General features: G+C 41.1%; 1 protein-coding gene across 4 annotated transcripts in view; it reads left to right on the top strand.

Moving 5' to 3' along the window:
• TRAPPC9 (trafficking protein particle complex subunit 9) overlaps positions 1-20,591 on the top strand; it is a 262,165-nt gene that overhangs the window by 27,186 nt on the left and 214,388 nt on the right. For all 4 annotated transcript variants that reach the window (XR_014529074.1, XM_083516565.1, XM_083516567.1 and 1 more), the window contains 8 exons: positions 246-372; positions 2,051-2,196; positions 2,850-2,935; positions 7,802-7,928; positions 9,211-9,343; positions 10,307-10,470; positions 14,428-14,580; positions 16,692-16,816. Coding sequence is in view for 3 of the 4 variants with exons in the window: in XM_083516565.1 (XP_083372691.1) it covers positions 246-372; positions 2,051-2,196; positions 2,850-2,935; positions 7,802-7,928; positions 9,211-9,343; positions 10,307-10,470; positions 14,428-14,580; positions 16,692-16,816 (1,061 nt within the window). In the remaining variant the exon portion in view is untranslated. The remainder of the gene's footprint in view (positions 1-245; positions 373-2,050; positions 2,197-2,849; positions 2,936-7,801; positions 7,929-9,210; positions 9,344-10,306; positions 10,471-14,427; positions 14,581-16,691; positions 16,817-20,591) is intronic.

Genomic DNA, 20,591 nt, shown 5'->3' on the forward strand with positions numbered 1-20,591 from the left:
AGGATCATATCCAATATTACATCAGTGGAGTTCTGAAGTTCACTGTAATTTTTTAAGAGAGAGAGAGAGAGAGAGAGAGAGAGAGAGAGAGAGAGAGAGAGAGAGAAAGTAATGGAGAGAGTAAGCAGTATATCACAATACATAGCAAAATAAAATAAAAATAGCTGTAATCCTGGATAAATTATGTGCTTTTGAATATTACTGTTTTGAGACAACTTTAATGGAGAATTGTGCTTTCTTTTCAGAAAAGAAAGATGTAACACAAAGTCTAGAAAACTACACCTCAAAATGCCCTGGGACGATGGAATTAATTACGCTTCCAGATGGTTTAAAGCTTCCCCCTGTGCCATTCACTAAACTTCCTATTGTAAGGTAACCATCAACTGCAATTGAATTGCTTGGTCCTGTTGGTTTTCATGCTTTGCACTGTAGGCGTCAAAACGTGCTTTGTGATCCATGGGTCAGCTGCAGTAGAATGGGACAGTTTCTGTCCTTGTAACCATCTGTCCAGTTTCTGACTTGTAACAATATTTCTCGAAGGGAGCAGGCAGTTGTGTAAGGAGTCATTGTGTTGAGGACACTCAACTTGCATAGTTGAGACTGCCTCTTATCCCCTGAATACCAGAGATTTGCTTCTTAAAGGTAAAGGGACCCCTGACCATTAGGTCCAGTGGTGGCTGACTCTGGGGTTGCGGTGCTCATCTTGCTTTATTGGCTGAGGGAGCCGGTGTACAGCTTCCAGGTCATGTGGCCAGCATGACTAAGCCGCGTCTGGCGAACCAGAGCAGCGCTCGGAAAAGCCGTTTACCTTCCTGCTGGAGCTGTATCTATTTATCTACTTGCACTGTGAGGTGCTTTCGCACTGCTAGGTTGGCAGGAGCAGGGACCGAGCAACGGGAGCTCACCCCGCCGACTTTCTGATCGGCAAGTCCTAGGCTCTGTGGTTTAACGCACAGCGCCACCCACCCTTTGATTTGCTTCTTAATACTACCCAAATACATGCATAATTATGATGTCTCAGCATCATATCACTATTTCTGATTTATCTTGGTTTGTTGTTGTTTGCTTTCATACTAGTTTAACCCTTTCCTCTACTTTCATGGTTGTGTTGGCTGATGCTGCCATAGATGGCTCCATGGTGGATTGAACTGTTGCTATTATACCTGTTTATTTTGTGTTGTATAGTGGCTTTGCCTGAGATATGTTTGTCAATGAAGTCTCTTCCCAGAGAATTAATTGTCAATATTGGCATGGCATCAGTGTTATGGCCACAGAATGTGAAATAATTTTACCCTTCAGTAAGAATTTAAGATATATAATTTGCTTTTTATGCTACATATGGGATGTAGCATCTACATAGTGAATGGAAAATAATCCTAAGCACTATCGCTGAGCACACAGTCTTTCAGAGCTCACTAGGCCTCAGACACTGAAGTTCTGAATTCAAGCTAGATGCATTGCCATATGTGTGGTTACCAGGCTTATAGTAACCATGCTTATTTAAGGAATTGATAATCCTTTATTCTTCTTGCAATTTGTCCCCCCCCCACTACTCTAAGCTGATTTTACTAGAATTTCTAATGCTGCCTTGTTTATATTCTGACTGCATGTTCAATTTAGGTGTCTTTGCTATATTAAAACTGTTGGGATACTGCCAGGGAGATAAAGTCCATCATGGCCCCAAGCTGTCTGCCGGACGATCCATCATTCTCCCGTAGGCACGCAGTATCAGCAATTAGCAACATGAGTTTCTAGAAAATATCTTGCCACATTCTAGAGCTCATGCACACTCTATCAGCAGATAATTCACAGCAGAAGTCGCACGCAGGAGAGCATTATTTACAAGTTTTACTCAGCGTTGATCAGAACAAGGAAAGACATGACTGCCTGCATCAGTGTCTCCGACAGAGAGAGAGAAAACGAAAGCAACAGAAACATAAACATCCTGTGAACAGGAAATGCGCAGACTCTGTGACTCACACAGCCTGCTCCCTTTTAAGGTGGAACGGAAATATCCTAACAAAAACAACCCTTTTTGTTCATTTAACAGATCTGTCAAACTTTTAAATCTCCCTGTTAGCCTTCGGCCACAGAAAATAAAAAGCTTGGTGGGTCAGAACATGTCAACAAAGAGTCCCTTTATATATTCTCCAATCATCGCTCACAATCGTGGGGAGGAGCGGAGTAAAAAAATTGGTAAGAAAACGATTTCTTATAGTCATTACGTTTTAAAATGCTTCCTGCTTGAATATTTGATATACCACTGTTTGCTTGCTGGTTTTCATCTTGCAAATTGAATCAAGTGGTTATTGCCAGTTTTTGGATCAATACGCTATTTCCTCCTCTCGATTATAAAACTGACTAGACAATTTGGCACAGATTGCTTGTATCCATCTTGCCTTTGTTTGCAGCTCATGATGTGTTAATCCACTGCTGCCACTAGGAAAGAAGGATACAAGCAGCTCACATTTTTATAGTATCATTGAAGATGATTGCAAGAATGCCTTTCAGTCTTTCAGTGCTTATTGGAAGCGTGAGGAACAGAATGCTTGCAGATTTGCTGTTATAGCTTAGCATAATCTTGCAACAAAAGTTGGGTTACGTGGGGATCAAGACTTCCTATTGTCGCTGTGCAAGCGGCAGCCCATACAGACACCCATATGGATGGTGCGCGAGAGCTGCAGCCTGTACGGTCGCCGTGCGAGAGGCAGCCTGTATGGACGGCCTGTGGGATATCTACAATATCTCTGTAGCAATATATGATAACAGCAACAAAGTATGCATGTAGCTTTTTGAAAAACAACAACAGCAACTCTGAAACTTGTTATGTTTTTGTTTTTTTAATACAGATTTTCAGTGGGTCCAGGGAGATGTTTGTGAAGTTCAGCTGATGGTGTACAATCCAATGCCTTTTGAACTCCGTGTAGAAAATATGGTATGTTTCAAAGCCTGGTTGACTTGAAACCCTGATTAGCCTTATTGATGTTAACATCATGTTTAAAATGAGATGGGACAAATGGCTGAAATTGTTGGGAAGAGGACTGTGCAATGAGGGTGTGTGATCACCCTCTTAATATCTGTTTGATATGCTTTATGCTGTTGAACATTTATACTAGTGTATACAAGCAAGGATAGAACCATTGCCTTTTGCTGACTAGGGATTTATTATTATTAATTACAGTGGTACCTCGGGTTACAGACACTTCAGTTTACAGACACTTCAGGTTACAGACTCCGCTAACCCAGAAATAGTACCTCAGGTTAAGAACTTTGCTTCAGGCTGAGAACAAAAATAACGTGGCGGCGGCGTGGCAGCAGCAGCGGGAGGCCCCATTAGCTAAAGTGGTACCTCAGGTTAAGAATAGTTTCAGGTTAAGAACGGACCTTGGGAACGAATTAAGTTCTTAACCTGAGGTACACTGTATTTGTATTTCATTATACTTAATCTCAAACCTCCTTTATAGAATAGTTCATTCTATAAACAAGGTTTGAGATCAAGTATAACACTTCTCCTTTAAGCCAAGTTATGTTTCTATTGGAGTTCTTAAGGATTTGAGGCACGCTAGCAGCAATAGTTATGTTCCTCTTTGTCCATGTAACTTTTCCTCCCGCCGAATTTCTTCTGACCTTTCAACTTGACATCTCTGTGCCCTCTAAATTTAGCCCCAGGTCTTTGTTGCTTTCTGCTTTTACATTCTTTAAAACTCCTTGGTTTCTTTTCCTAAGGGCATTGCTGGATGAATATGGAGTTGTGTTCATCGTTTCTTGTGTCTGTCAAATCTTGCCCCATTCCTCATCCCTGGGTCTTTGTCCACACAGCAATAATGCTAATTGAGGAAAGAGTTCTAGCCTTAGTCGGAACCATTGGAAATGTGTGACAAGACACTGCGAAGGCTAGAATTAAAGGGTTTGGATGGTATGCACACAAGGGCAGTCATTGTTCAGCTGAAATAGCTGTATTTTAATAGTGCACCTTGGCTGATTTCATAAAATATGAAGAGTCCCAAACAAACTACCTATATCAACTTATGTGAAGATGATTTGCAGAAGTGAAAGTGATGTCTTAATAATCTAGTGCTTGGTGGCAAAGCTTTATCAATAAATTATTTGGATTTTCAAGCATGTTGTTATACAGAAGTAACTTTTATTTTTGAATGATCATACTTAAATAATAAAGGGGGGGATTTTTTATTTTTTTCTAACTGGATCAGGCCAAGGTTTCATCTAGTAAGTTCAGTATCTAGTTTGCAGCAGTTACCACCCATATACTTCTGGGAAATCGCAAGCAGATCCTGAAGGTAGCAGCCTTCTCCTGTCTTGAGTGCTAGACGCTGGGGGACAGAGTTGCATGCCTTTTTGCAGGGAGGTTTAGTAAAGCTATAGTTAATGGCTATTGATAGACTTTCCTCTTACATTAGCTTCTGTAACCCCTTTCTAATTGAGTTACCATCACCACATCTTGTGACCACCAATTCCACATGTTAATTATTGATTTCAAGAATCATTTCCCTTTGTCTATCCTGAATGACCTGCCCATCAATTTCAATGGATGTGCTCAAGTGCTTGTGTTCAGGGAAAGGGGGAAAAAAAACCTTAAAATGAATTCTTCATATAGTGCATAATTTTATAAATCTCTGATTCCTCCCCCCCAATACATCTTTTTAAAGAAGCAAGCCCTGTACAGTCATTTCATCACTGCAAGGAAAATATATCAGAAGTGGGGGTGGGACTTTTTCCATTATGAAATTGGTGTTTTCAATCAGACATGGTTAATGCTGAAATTAATCACCAACTATTTTATATACCAGAGGCTTGTATGCTATGAAATCTTGCAGAGATTTGCAGAATGATACTAAACACACCAAATTTCAAAATAAGATAAATATAAATTAGTGACTTCTATATATCATCTTTAAGTGCAAAAGTAGCACCCAGTACATACCGCAGCATAGTGTCCCTCTCTCTTAGCCTTATGAGGAGGATAAAGCTCATGTTCTAAAAGGCTTTTGGCTGTGAGTTTGAATAAGATTTTAGTGATATGCAATACCTCTTTACTGGGTGTGTGTGTGTGTGTTATTTTGTTACTTAAAAAAAATCAATCTTCATTGCAAAGCCTTGGTCATTGTGGGACGTAAATGTTCAAAAACATGTTTCAGGTTTTCTGCTTTCAGCCTGCATAACTCTTTCATACACACAACAGTGAAGGCCTCTGTCCTCTGTTAGGGATTTGTCTCAATGCACTTTGTCACTTTGGAAGTAGATGACAGAGTTCTACAGTTTTGATTCATGTTAATGCACCCAGATAGCCTTCAATCTGTGTTGAGTGAAATGGCTATTGGCTGTTGTCATTTGTTGAGCTGAATAATACTGTGTCTCCTCAGACACACTCTGCAGTTAATTCAGCTAACTGCCGTGTCAGTTGAGATCACATTAGAGTGATTCTTTGACCCACTTGCTCGTGAATCTAACCAACCAAACGTCCTTTGCTCCAGCAGATGGTGGTATATTATTCTGACCAGTGGGACTTTTTCAATTCACAGAGACAATTCACTGGTAATAAGTCCTAAGAAGAAAGGAAAGGCAATTATGTTGGCTTTTTCTTCTGGTTAGGAGCTGGAACTTAGCTACAGTGGTGCCTCGCAAGACGAAAATAATTCGTTCCGCGAGTCTTTTCGTCTTGCGATGTTTTTCGTCTTGCGAAGCACGGTCCGTCGCAACTGCGCCTCTTCAAGCAGCTTTAAGAAAAAAGCGCAAGACGTTTTCGTCTTGCGAAGCAAGCCCATAGGGAAATTTGTCTAGCGAAGCAACACAAAACCGAAAAACCCTTTCGTCTAGCGAGTTTTTCGTCTTGCGAGGCATTCGTCTTGCGGGGCACTACTGTATTTCAGTTGTCAGACATTTAACTTACATAATATTATGTAATGCTTACTTATTTTGGGGTTGCTTTGCAAGGAAATCTCCATTGCAGTTAGATTTACCATTGTGGTATTGCATAAATAGTATGAAGCCTATGTAATTACTGTGTACAGTTGATAATCTCAATGCAAAACTGACAGTAATGTTAAGAGCCAGTGACTCAGACTACGGGGGCTATCATATACCCTTTCACTGCAGATTACAATTATTTAATGATTCTGATAGAGTTGGAGGGGACACAAAATTAGAAATGTTTCACACACAATATAGTTTGTTCTGTTTCTACAAATGTACTTAAGACAATGTACAATAAAATAATAAAATTGCAATATTAAATGCAGCAGATGAAATACAGTGGTACCTTGGGTTACAGACGCTTCAGGTTACAGACTCCGCTAACCCAGAAACAGTACCTCGGGTTAAGAACTTTGCTTCAGGATGAGAACAGAAATCATGTGGTGGCAGCACAGCGGCAGCAGGAGGCCCCGCTAGCTAAAGTGGTGCTTCAGGTTAAGAACAGTTTCAGGTTAAGAACGGACCTTCAGAACGAATTAAGTTCTTAACCCGAGGTACCACTGTATAATAATAAGCAGTCTGATCATTACAGTAAACACAGTGCTAAAAGTGAAGCACCAAAAACCTTTGCAAGCTGGTTTAATATTTGTGAACATCAGGTTCCAATAGTGTATTGGATGAGATGCATGGCTTCCTTAATTTAAAGCCCCATTTTCAATGCAGACACGTTTTATTTAAAATCATTCACAGTGGTGCCTCGCAAGACGAAATTAATTCGTTCCGCAAGTCTCTTCGTCTTGCGGTTTTTTCGTCTTGCGATGCACGGTTTCCCATAGGAATGCATTGAAAATCAATTAATGCGTTCCTAGGGAAACCGCCTTCTGAAGGCTGGGGGGGGGGACAAGGGCTTTTCTTCCCACCCCCAGCATTTTAAAAAACCCCGGGACAGCGGAGGACTTCTCCGCTGTCCGGGCGATCTTAAAATGCTGGCGGGTGGCATTTTAAAATCGCCCCGGACAGCGGAGGACTTCTCCGCTGTCCGGGGCGATTTAAAAGCCCCTGGGAAGGCAGGCAGGGGGGACAAAGACTTTTGCCCCCCGCCAGCCTTCAGAAGAGGTCCTGGACCTTCAAAAGGTGTCCCCGCGGCGGCGGGAGGTGTCCCCTGCCCCCCGCCCGGCTTCGGAGCACCGGGAGAAGCGATCTCCCCGCAGCCCCTTGCTTCAAAAGAGGTCCGAGGGCAGCGGGGAAGAAGCGCTTCACTTCCCGCTGCCCCCGGACCTCTTTTGCAGCAAGGGGCTGCGGGGAGATCGCTATCTCCCCGCAGCCCCTTGCTTCAAAAGAGGTCCGGGGGCAGCGGGGAAGAAGCGCTTCGCTTCCCGCTGCCCCCGGACCTCTTTTGAAGCAAGGGGCTGTGGGGAGATAGCGATCTCCCCGCAGCCCCTTGCTGCAAAAGACGTCCGGGGGCAGCGGGAAGCTCTTCCCGCTGTCCCCGGACCTCTTTTGAAGCAAGGGGCGGTGGGGAGAAGCGATCTCCCCGCAGCCCCTTGCTTCAAAAGAGAAGACCCGCTGTCCCCGGGGCAAGCTTCGTTTTGCGAAGCAAGCCCATAGGGAAATTCGTCTTGCGAGGCAACTCGAAAACGAAAAAACCTTTCGTTTTGCGAGTTTTTCATCTCGCGAGGCGTTCGTCTTGCGGGGTACCACTGTATATCCCACTATTTCTTCCTTGGAAGAGTGGCAAAAACAGTAAAGCAGTATAAATAGTAAAGCAGTATAAATAAGCACCAGCAGACAGCATTTATACTCTCTTTGATGCAAGTTGAATAGACTTCTTATGTGTGTCTGTTATGTATATGCTTTCCACCTCCTCCAGGGCCTTCTGACAAGTGGAGTGGAGTTTGAATCCCTCCCTGCAGCTCTCTCTTTACCAGCAGAATCCGGCCTCTATCCAGTAACACTTGTTGGTGTCCCACAGTCTGCAGGCCAGATCACTATCAATGGTAAAAACTGTTGTTGCTTTTCTATTCCATTCATACTTCAGAAGTTGTCGATTTTCTAAATGGCAGCCAGTTCTAATCCCCTGCCATTTTTTGTTTAGAAGTGAGTGATCCCTTTTGCTTACTGTAATTCCGCCCAGCCATACAGGAAATAGAAGCTGTCTATCTCACTGTGTCTACTTATTACCCTATTGTTAAAACTGCATATAGTTGCTGCCGTTTGAGATGAAGGGTGGGCTACAAATTTCATAAACGAAGTCTAGATTGTATCAATCGATTCTAAAAAGAAAATATTGAGCTAACCTAATTGCCTACTAACTGTACATAGAAATGAGAAAACAAGAGGCTTATCTTTAAATTGCTTATAATTAATGTGCTTTCCAGTAAATGAGTCAGGAGTCTGGTATAAAAAAACCCTCTCTATTGTAGCTGAACATCTCAGAGGCGAATGGTGTTTGTTGGATTGTAGATTACTGTATATGGGAGAAAAGGGGCAGCAGAGATCCTGGGGTAGTCCAAGGTAAATCCTAAAACAGTTCGCTTAAAACATAATTTGGCAAATTGGCAAAATTCTCTTGTTTCTAGTAGAGATATTTGTGGAATTTGATTTTCGTGAATCCCAAAATGAACTGACCTGATCCCCATTTCCCACACGAAAGTGTGATTCAGAAGTTAGCTATCCATAACTGTTTGCACTTGCAAATGTTTTGGTGAGGTCTCCCCCCCCCCCGCCGCAGTGTGTTTTGAAAAAGAAAGGTTTTTAGAAATATGCGTTTTTTTAGAAGAGTGCATTTTTTCAAGGAAAATATGTAATAATTTAAATACTTATTTTTAAAGAAATTATAGCTTAATGCAAAAATGGGAAGTAACTGATTTATGAGTGAAAACATGCAAGAATGAAATGAATAGGAAATGGACGGATACATATTCTTAAGACTTTGGCTCACAGTGTGAATACTAAACAGGATTAAAATTTACTGGCCTCTGTATTTGCCACTTAGCCCCCATCCCATTCCCATGACAACCCCTACCCCCTAACCAATGTTAGTTATGTTTTGAGGATTATTGGCTCCTGGACATTTCCTAAATAGCTCTTCATAGATAATTGCTAACTACTTATATCATAATTAGCTAGTAAGGAGGGCCCAAATGAGTCACTGGTACCAAGGTCACTAAACTATTCAGTATATTCCCTATATATCAAGTTTCTGACATCTTCAACTACAGTGGGGTTTCCATCCATGACTTGACAATAAACTCCTGATGTGGTCTCTGTTGATGGCAGGTTATCACACTTCAGTTTTTGGGGTCTTCAGTGATTGTCTTTTGGATAAGTTACCAGGAATAAAGACCAGTGGTTGCACAGTGGAAGTCATTCCAGCTTTACCTAGATTGCAAATTAGTACTTCATTACCGAGGTAAGAAACCTGAATGATCATTTTCAAGTCGTTAGGAACTAGGGGAATCGTCCACGCTCCAAAGAACCACATAACATTATATTGTGTTCCCATTCAAATTTATGTGTTTGTATTAGTGAAAACATCAAGCATTTTATTATACTGTGATACCTTGGATTACAGATGTTTCAGGTTACAGACGCTTCAGGTTACAGACTCCTCTAACCCAGAAATAGTACCTCGGGTTAAGAACTTTCCTTCAGGATGAGAACAGAAATCGCGTGGTGGTGCGGCGACAGCAGGAGGCCCCATTAGCTAAAGTGGTACCTCAGGTTAAGAACACTTTCAGGTTAAGAACGGACCTCCAGAATGAATTAAGTTCTTAACCCGAGGTACCACTGTACTGTTGGGGTCAGCAAGTAAGGACAGAAATTTATCCTGAAAGATATTAGCTTGAGGATTACTATATTAACCAGCAAGGGCAACAGTGGCTTCAGTGTTAACTTTCAATAGCTTGCACTGCAAGGAGAAGTAACTCACCAATTCCTAGTCTTAAATTCTTCTTTAGATTCTTCTTGGAAGGCCAAAGTAGAATTCTCCACAATGACCATTATCACCTGTGCAGTAGCACATGCAGTCAATATCTTTATATGTCACACGGAAAGGAGAGGAGTAAGTAAGCTGTGCCAGCATACTGTAGTGGTCAGTATCGGACCAGGATTGGGAAGATCTGGGCTCAAATTTCAGCTCAGCTGAGATATGCAATGGATAACCTTGCTCCTCGGCTCTAATATATCTTTACAGGGTTGTTGTGGGGATAAAATGTGATGGGGGGAAAAAGAGGTATACTGCCCCAGGCTCTTTGGAGAAAGGGCAGGACAAAAAATAATAATAAATAAAATCATAAAGGTAGATAATGTAATTTTCATATGTTTATCAATGCTGCATGTGTTTTTCACTTGTATTTTCATGCCATTCTTGAAGGTCTGCTCACATGCTACAGCCTTCCTCAGGAGATGAAATAGCGACCAATGTGTCTGTCCAGCTCTACAATGGAGAGACGCAGCAACTCACCATTAAGCTGGAAAATATTGGAACAGAGCCTTTGGAGAAGCTGGAAGTCACATCAAAAATGATCAACACGAAAGGTATTTGCAATTGATGCCTCAAGGTTTCTGAGTGCAGCACAGCCATGCCCACTGGCGGTTGCTGCTTCTTCTTATCATTATTATATTAAATTTGTATACCACCCTTCAGCTGAAGATTTCAGGGCAGTTTCCAGCATTAAAAAACCAAAACCAAAGCCAAAACGCAAAGCCCATAATAAAAACAAGAACAAATACAAAACAGACGAATAACAACCCACCTCCTGCAAAAACATTTGAAAGGACATAGAAGGTTATTTAGCCAAAAGCCTAATTGAAGAGGAATGTACAAGATGGAAGAAAGCTGGGATTTAAATAAATAAATGACAGGCTGGGCACCTCGAGACCTCCAACTAACTTCATCAAAGATACCTGCATACAGTACACAAGGAGGAAAGGGATGAGGAGGAAATTGGCAACAATAAAATTCTGGTGATGGCTCTTCATAAGTTATGTGATAAGCATATATTTTGAGAAAGGCGGTTATGATTGATGAAGGGACTGGAGGGATGGTATTGTATATGCTTCCTCCACAAGACTTATGTGAGAATCCCCACCTCTCCAAGTTTGCTGCTTGATACCCAGAGAATCTTGGTCATTTATATAATACACAGCTCTTTCTGGTGGCAGGAGCAACACCTTATACTTTAACAAAGAATAAACCTAAAATTGTTTCGCTGGATTCAGTTTTTGTTTTGTACCAACAAGGATTTTGGAAAGGAATAATCTTGAAGGTATTTTCAGATTTTATTAATGCTGATGTCCTTCTAATTACAGATAAATATCAAAAAATAAAACCACCTAAGATAATAATAGTTGTTGACTATTTTTGATACAGGGTTTAAAGTTTATCGGATTTAAAAAGAGAAGTATTTTCTGTAAGCCCAAAACCTTATTTAATTAAATATTGCAGATTATTATATGGTGCTTTCTGTCAAGCAGACATCAAAGGGGTTTTCATAAAAGTGCACATTGGTAATAACAAAAGCAATAAATATAATACAGTTAAAACATATATAATTCATAATGATTCCATTTCATTTATCAGTGTCTCAACCGTACAAAGAAGACTAGCAGGAGGAAAATGGAAAAGCCACCTCCCTAGGGCCCAAGATGTTTAGGGTTTTTTATGTTAGTCTTAACACCTTTAATTGAACTTGATAATAGACAGGCAGCTAATGCAGATTTTGCAAGATAGGTGTTTTATGATAATGCACCAAAGTAAAAGGTAAAAAAAAGCATTCTGCACTGTTTAGAAATGTCCACACTACTATAAAGCTTCTAAACTCTGTTTCCATGACTATTTCTTTCTTCTTCTTCTTTAAATTTTTATTTTCCATGACTATTTCGATCAAGAAACAGTTTATTGAGTTTATGCATTCCTCACTGACTTCTTACAAGCTCTCTTTAAGCTGCAGTCTTTTAACACACTACTAGGGAAGAAAGCTTCACCGAGAAGTATTTTAAAAATCACCGGAGATGCACATACACATTTGAATGTTTGAATAGCTACTAAATTATGATTCTTCTATGAGATATGCAAAAAATTAAGAGGCATGTGAACTGAGGATGTAGTCCACCAAACGTGTACCTAATTTCCTGTTGAAATCACATTGGCCTGGTTTGCATGATTAGTTCCTTGCTCAGTAAGCCAGGATATGCAGAAGCTCTGTGCAGGTGCTTTGGCAGCTGCTTCATCCCTCCCTTGGTGTGAGGGCCTGAATGAGCCAGGATTCAGCTCTTAATCAGAGCATCAGATTGTATGTGATCCAAAAAAAACCTGTTCAGTAGTTTACAAACAAGCCAGGATATTAAGCTAACTTTAAACCATGGCATTAAAGGGACGTGGGTGGCGCTGTGGTCTAAACCACTGAGTTTAGGGCTTGCCGATCGGAAGGTCGGCGGTTCGAATCCCCGCGACGGGGTGAGCTCCCGTTGCTCAGTCCCAGCTCCTGCCAACCTAGCAGTTCAAAAGCATGCCAGTGCAAGTAGATAAATAGGTACTGCTGCGGCGGGAAGGTAAATGGCATTTCCATGTGCTCTGGCATTTGTCACGGTCCTCTGTGCACCTGTAGCGGTTTAGTCATGCTGGCCACATGACCCGGAAAACTGTCTGTGGACAAATGCCGGCTCCCTTGGCCTGAAAGCCAAAATGTCATCTTGAAATAAGTTCCATTAACTTCAGGACTTGATAAGTAAGGAAGTCACAGGTGAGCTTTGCTTGAAGACAACATTTGCAACATTGGTCAGTGGACCTGAAGATACTACACCACCTTGATAGAAAGAACTTAAAATTGGCTACTAAAAATAAGATGTCAGAAAGTGGCCATTTTTTTGATGTGCTTGCATCTTAAATAAACTTTTACTGGAATGGAAAAAAATATTCGTTATTGTGTTTCTGATAATAAAGGCAATAGTTGGCAGTACTGTTGTAATGAATAATGCATCTCCGGCTGACTCCTACAGGAAAAATAGTTAACTGTGCAAGTTTTAGATTAAAAATATGTATTTTAATAATTTAGTTACTTCGAAGCACTCGGACAAACAGTGATCCAAACAAGTGCAACAATGTTTTGGGCCTTTAAAAAATATAACTCTTTGCACAAGCCTGCAAATTCTGGTGATCTCTTAGTTGTTCTCAGCAGTGATACATGCTGCAAATATTTAGAATCTACTTTTGTGCTCTCATCATAAAAATAAATGATTGAAATAAATTAATAGGCATAGCCTTTTAATCTGACTAATGTAAATTTTATTTCTGTCATTCTCAAATTCTAATACTGCTACCCTGGGCCTTTTCGGGAGCAAGGGGAGGATATAAATTGAATCAATAATAATTCACCTACCCCAGAAACTACCCGCTGACTTGCGGGACATTTTTGGGAGAAGAAAAGGCAAAAGAGTAAACACTACACAGATCTGGAGTGGAATCCCTAAGGCAGTTGGATGGCACCTTGTACGCCTCCTTCCGGCGACTCCTGCAGCCAAACTGGTGCCAAACGCATCCCTCTGCTTTCCTTTGGACCACACCAGTGAGGCCGAGAGAAGGGTCTTGTCATCTGGGCAGCCCAATATTTCTATGTCCAAGCTTGTGCCCCAGAGAGATTGCTTTGATGCTGCTAACCCAGCAAAAAGACCTAGTTAGCGGTCTCCGCAGCCATAGCAGGTGCTGAGATTCTCCAGCAGTTTGACTTCACCCCAGAGGTACAACTCATTGTATCTCAAGACAGGCAGGTGGCAACAAAACCCCAGCAATTACTCTTGCAACCCATATGCCACTTCTCTTGCCCTGTTTTCTTGTGTTCAGAGCATGCAGTTATACACTGAACTTTTTCTAGTTGTTTTTTTTGTGTGTGTGTGTGTGCCCCCCCATATTGCACTTAATAGGTATTAAATAACCTGACTTTCAGGGGGAGTTATTTTCTAGGCATTCTGCTTCCTCCATACCCTGGAAACCTGGCTGCTTACTAATATATCAGCTCCAAATATAATTGAGAATTCTGGGCCTAGGTAGTGATGTAATTATTACAGTCATACCTCGGGTTACAGCCGCTTCAGGTTGCGTTTTTTGGGGGTTGCGGACTGCCGAATCTCGGAAGTACTGGAACGGGTTACTTCCGGGTTTCGGCAGTCCTGCATGAAGTGCTAAATTGCTCTTTGCGCATGTGCAGAAGTGCCGAATCGCAACCCGTGCATGTGCTGACGCGGGTTGCGAACCCTGCAGGTTGCAAATGTGCATCCTGCACGGATCGGGTTCACAACCCGATCATCCACTATTATATTTACTAGTCACTTTTTCCATAAAAGTGGACAGAAATCGTGTGTGTTTTTTTGAAAAAGAAAATTCTGCATATTCAGGAGGAGCCATACTGAACACTGGGTATTTTATAGTTTGACCCAGTGTACTTATTGTGTTTGTCTACACATAACTTCTGTATGTTGTTGTTATTATTTTTATAGGAAAGCTGTTCGGTGACTTTCTGAGCTGGAATCTGGAAGACACGCTCTCTCAGTTTCCTCTGAAACCAGGACACATTGCTACATTTATTGTGTATATTAAAGTAAAGCTTGACTTCTCCTGCCAGGAAAACCTCCTGCAAGACCTTAATGATGGTGAGTTTTGGATTCTTTTTTGGTATGCAGTGGGGTTTTTTGGTAGGTATTTTGGCTTAGTTAGTGATATTTCAAAGCTGTAGGGTATGACATCTCTTACTTTGCAACCTTAATGGCAACTACCACCCTGGCTGTAATGGAACCAGCAGCTGATCTAGTTGACTACACATCTTTAAAATAACTCCAAAGCTGTGTTTGGATAGAGGCAAAGTTTACCAAGCTTTCCCATTAGCGCTTAATATAATCTTACCATATTCCTTCGTGCAGTGGTAATTGAGAATCAGCATGTGGTCAGATCTGGTAAACTTGATATGTAATCTGAATAGTGTTTTTAATTAAAGTATGGCTTTGGGATCTGGGACAGAGTAATACCAAGAATAATAAGAGCATGATATTTTCATAATATCATACATGATATTTTAAACAACTTTCCAGATGAATTACTCAAGTCGAATAAATTCACCTGTATCCCTTCTCGGTGCCTAGTGGAAAGTTGCTAGTGAATGTTTTCCCCTACTGCTTTTAAACATTATGGGTCCAATCCATTCTATTGCAAGCCCAGAACTTGTGTGTACAAGTGTGTCTTTTCCCACCTCTTGGTTCCACCCCTTGTTGGAATTGGGAAAGAGACCATCCATACGGCAATCCATCAGGTATTTCCCAGAAATATTTAAAACCGCACTGATGGTAAGTTGAGAAGCTATTCTTACTCAACAGCAGGGGTAGGAACGTTTTTTTTTTCAGCCCATGGGCTGTATTTCCCTTCTGACAACTTTGTGAGGGTTGGGTACAACAGTGGTAGAAACAGGCAAAAAAGTCGGGAGCTACAGATGTAACTCCTCCTGTTGTACAGTACAGTAAGACTACATTGCAGTCATGTGAAGTCAGAGGCTCCTACACATGCACACCCCTCTTTCCATACTCCATCCAGGCAAGCAAGAGGCATTCTCACCAATGAAGGATGCAGTGATGATGTGTGCATGTAACTGAATTCGGGGATGGTGTGGCGTAGGGTAGCTGAGGAGTGTGGCCTAATGAGAAATCCAGGAGTCAGACAGAGAGGTCTGGAGGGCTGTGTTCAGCTCCCATCCTGATGTCCCCTCCATTCCCCCCATGCAACAGCATGCTTGTGCATCTTAGTAAGATAAGGAAGCAATGGGGCAAAGCAGAAACCTCTTTTTTCAACATTCCCCTGTGTGTAATTGAAAAGTTGTATTGCACAGAATCTCATAAAAGTAACATTTTAAATAATGCAGTAGATGCGCTGTGTACATAACTTATTTAGAAGTTACAGTAATGAGTTTTGTCGGTGCCCACAAATCCATTCTGACAAAAATAATTTTGAAATTTATTAAGACCTAATGATAAAGGTCTGCTGACTCTAAATTTTAATTAACTCTTGCAGCATTGAATACATAATATTCACGTTATCCATTATTTAATGTTAAGCAAGTATTATTAAAGAGATTTTGGAAGGCTTTGTTCCAATGAATGTTTGCTGGAAGTATTGTGTTAATAAGCAGTTTGGATGAAGGCACGTTGCCTTCGTTGATATCAGATTTGTCAAAGGATGCAGGATTGCATAGTGGTATTAATAAGGGTGCCACAAAGACTTGCACTTGCTTTGCTTGTGGTAGCTGTATAATGAAAGAGGCATAGGGCCAGCCTTACTTCTAGTAATAGCCATGTGTATAGGGTATATAATATCTCTCCTCTGTTCTCAAATGCCATCCCTGCTTGCAGTTAAGTAAGGGGAGCAGGGGAACTTCCAAGGAGGAGGAGGAGTTCTTTATTTCCCAAGCCTCATAGATTGACTTTGGAATCGATTTAAAACAAAAAGCCAAATCAGTCTGCTTCTGGGTCTGACCAGGACGAGCACGAGAGAGTTTGCCCAGTGCTAGTTAGAACTGTCAATTCCCACAGTTGTCATATTACCTTGAAATTTCTGTGCATCGAAGAAACTATTTTGAATCTTGAGTGATTTGGGTTTATTACCTAGTACCGGGTGGACACAGGTGCTTGTCAAAGATCTGGTCACCTACTGATATTTCTTTTTAAGTGCCTCTGAGTTTGAAAGGAGGAATAATAATGTTCTCTCCCCCCCTTTTTAGATGGAATTAGCGTGAGTGGTCTTCCGCTTTCCAGTCCTTTTCGACAAGTGATAAAACCACGAGTCGAGAACAAACCTATCAATCCACCAGAAACCACCAAAGTTGGTGACTTCAGTCATGTAAAGGTAAGCGAACACTATCACAAAAATTGATTTGCCTGGCTGCGTTGAATGTTTGGTGCGGGAAGAGATAGGTAAGGCATTGTGTATGGTGACAATTTTGTTGGGGAAAAGCAAACTAGTATATCAGACAAATAAATGGTTTTGTAAAATATTGCAATAAAATAAGTGCTAGATGATCCATTGGGATTGTTGTTGTTTTGCAGCTTTGATAGTAAAAGCTCTAAAGGTTTGTAATACTAACTGATCCAGTAAAACATCTAATTTTACTTCTTTCTTTTCCAACTTAAGTGTGCTAATTAACCAGTTCAATAAAGTACAAGTCATAACCTTTTTTTGTGTTCTTCTGCCTAAAATAGTAAAACCAGACCCATTGTGTGAAGGTGCTAAAACAAAGCTCACTTTGTTTTTTCCATCCAGTAAAGGAGAAATAAGCACAATTGAGTTTTCTGAAATTATATTCCTAACACACTAATTTGAAGTAATTTAACCAAAATGTGTATAGGAAATCTGATACCAAGTGCATCTTGTATGTTGTGGCTGCCATCAGCCTAGCAGGCTACTGTGATCTTTAAGATTCATAGCTATAACTTGCTAGTCTTGGGGGAAAGTCTTGTGGCACGTTAAAAACCAGAAAGTGCCTGCTTTCATGGACTACAGTCCGCTTTATCAGATGCTTCTATTGTGGTTCTCTGCTCCATTCAAAATAAGACATTCGCAGGCCAGTCGATGAAATAACCCTTTTGTAACATGCAATTTTGAAGGGGGGTGGAGTATGGTTCTTCCCGCTTCCAGTATGCGGAATTTGGGGCTGCACGTTCAGTTTCTGTTAGGTATAAATGTGGACATAGAACAGGCATTTGGGGGGAAATTAAGAAATGTGATTTACTTATTTGGAAGAAATACAAAGGTTTGTTTTTCACCCAGCTAACTGTGGTCATCTTGAGGCCATGATCCAACTGTAGATGTGGGCCGTGAGATGTATGTAACAGCTGGCGACTCCTGATGCAGATGTGCGATCCAATTTGCACCAAAAGATGCATGTAGAAATGGTTTGCTCTTGTAATTTATTTTAGGAGCCTGGTTTTTTTGTTGTTTTACTCTTATTTAAAATTCTAGCCAGTGCAACATTTTCTCTAGCTGAAAAAAATCATCTTACATTGTTGTATAGCTATTTGTAGGGTAGACACAGAGAAGAGAGGTCAGAGAATGTCACTTTGCCTGTCTCTCATGTGCCACAGATGTTCATTTTGAACTACATGAAGGGAAGAATTGAAATTCACCCAGTGTATGCATCAGAGTGCTTCTGAGGCCAAGTGTTCAAATGCAGCATTGTCAAGCTATTTTTAGAGTCCTGCTATCACTACAGTGCTGTTTAGAGATTCAGTTGAAGCTGCTAATAGGTATATTTATATCCATTCTGTCAACTGCCACAGCATGAATGCTTTTACAGATGATAATTCTATTTTTGGACTATGCACTATGGTTACCATCACCCTGCCTGCTTAAATACATGCTATACATCCATAGACATTTATCACATACTGTATTAATGTGCACTCATACAACTCATACAGTCATACGATCAGATTGATTAAAGCAACAATCCATCAACCAATTAAGCCGGGTTTTGCAACCAGTATGACACAAAAATGCATTTAAACGGTTGCAAGTAATAGCAGGTTGCTTTGTTGGTGGCAAGCAGTTGTCAGAATTAGTAACACTGTTCAGTGCATAATTTCTACTACTGTGAGTAGGTGGCAGTTATTTCAGAATAGAGAAAGTGAGCTGGGCTGGGAAATCACCACTGTGCTGCACCATAGAAACTCATTGAATTCCCTTGGTGCATGCAACAGCATTCTCCTTTGCCCTTAAAGGCGGGGGCACTGGGTAAGGTAAAGGGACCCCTGACCATTAGGTCCAGTCGTGACCGACTCTGGGGTTGCGGTACTCATCTTGCTTTATTGGCCAACGGAACCGGCGTACAGCTTCCGGGCCATGTGGCCAGCATGACTAAGCCGCTTCTGGCTAACCAGAGCTGCGCACAGAAACGCTGTTTACCTTCCCGCCGGAGCGGTACCTATTTATCTACTTGCACTTTTGGGTGTGCTTTTGAACTGCTAGGTTGGCAGGAGCAGGGACCAAGCAACAGGAGCTCACCCCGGCGTGGGGATTCGAACCGTCGTCCTTCTGATCGGCAAGTCCTAGGCTCTGTGGTTTAACCCACAGCGCCACCCACATCCCATGGGTATATTGGTCCAAATGAGAGACAGAGAGCAAGCCATGAGTTCCACACTGTGATGGCTCAGTTCTAATGGGTGGAGATGTCATGTGCCATTTGGGGCAGTTATGAACTGGTAAATAAAGTGGTAGAAGAATGGGCACTTTGCCACACATTGTTTCCTGAAAACATTTGTTATTTCATTCACCAGGTTGTTTGGTTGGTATTTAATCTGTGAGAGAGTTGAGTGAGGCGTGAATGTACTAAGTTGCTTCTTCAGTTTTTGTCCGAGGTTATCAATATATGCATGTTTCTATGTATTCAGCACCCAGTCCTATATATTAGGCATGGGGAGCTTGTGGGACAGATGTGGCCAGACTCTCTGAGTTCACTTCTGACATCCAGCCATTCAACACGGAGAGAAAAGAACTTCACTGTGCAAAGTGTTCCGTTACAGCTACTACTTCTGCAGCATCAAAAGTGGAGAGTGAAATTCTCGGCAGACTTCTGTGCACATAAACGTTTGTGCATTTTTCAGTATATGCAGTTTTCAGTATGCAGCTGCATTTCGAAGTTTGAAATGTTAAATAACTGTAAGGCTGAGCTGGCTGTTCAGCTGTATAATGGCTCTTTTGCATTCTTCCAGGATTACTGAAGTCTTTTTGCCTTTTGCAGAGTAAGGACAGATGAATTGTTTCACAGAGCTTTGAAAATACAGTAAACCTGGTGAAAATGGCTACAAAAATATGGAAGGTGGCACTTGAGTGGCGTTACTAAGAATTCAGTATATAACTGTGTTACCATGGGAGGGAATAGCTTTGTGTGCAGGCATGAAAATGCCCATTATTGGAGGGTACCCCCTGACAAACTTCCACTGGTGCAGACTTGCAGAGGATTGCACTGTCAGACTGTAAATTATCCAATACATAATTTGGAAAGCATTGCTATGCCTTAGAGACTTCTGAAGCTAAGTTCCTGTTTCATCCGATACGTGAGATAAAACTGAGAAAATAGTGACCTTTCACTGTTTGCACATGTTGTTGAGGGTAAGCAGTAGTATCGAAACAACTACAAGGAAAAACATTTTGTTACGTTTCCTGCCCCTGTTTGAAAATACGTACTTGCTTAATAAGTAAATACAAGCAGAGCATCTGGTAATTATGCTAATTCATTAGAGAAAGTAAAATTAATTAAATAAATGTATATCTAGAGAATTCTTACCTGTTTCAATAATTAGCTGAACGTTTTAGTCCTGCTGCGATTAGACAGCTCAGTGTTTCAAAATAAATTGTGCATCTGTTCTGGATTTCAATTTTTTGTGCTAGGATATTAGTGATGCAAATATCCCAGCTTCCTTTTTTTGCTTTTAGCACTTTGATATTATGTGCGTACTATTGGGAATCGGCATTCCATGGGAATTTTAACGATAATCTACAGAGCACACATAAGTCATGCAGATCATCTCACAATAATGTTAATTATGATCCTGTAAACTAGCAATCAACAGCTGGTAATACCTCGGTCAGATCCATCATTTGGAGGGAGATGGATAAGCAATTG

Source organism: Podarcis liolepis (genome assembly GCF_965112155.1).
Source record: "Podarcis liolepis genome assembly, chromosome: 8".
NCBI classification, from domain to species: Eukaryota; Metazoa; Chordata; class Lepidosauria; order Squamata; family Lacertidae; genus Podarcis; species Podarcis liolepis.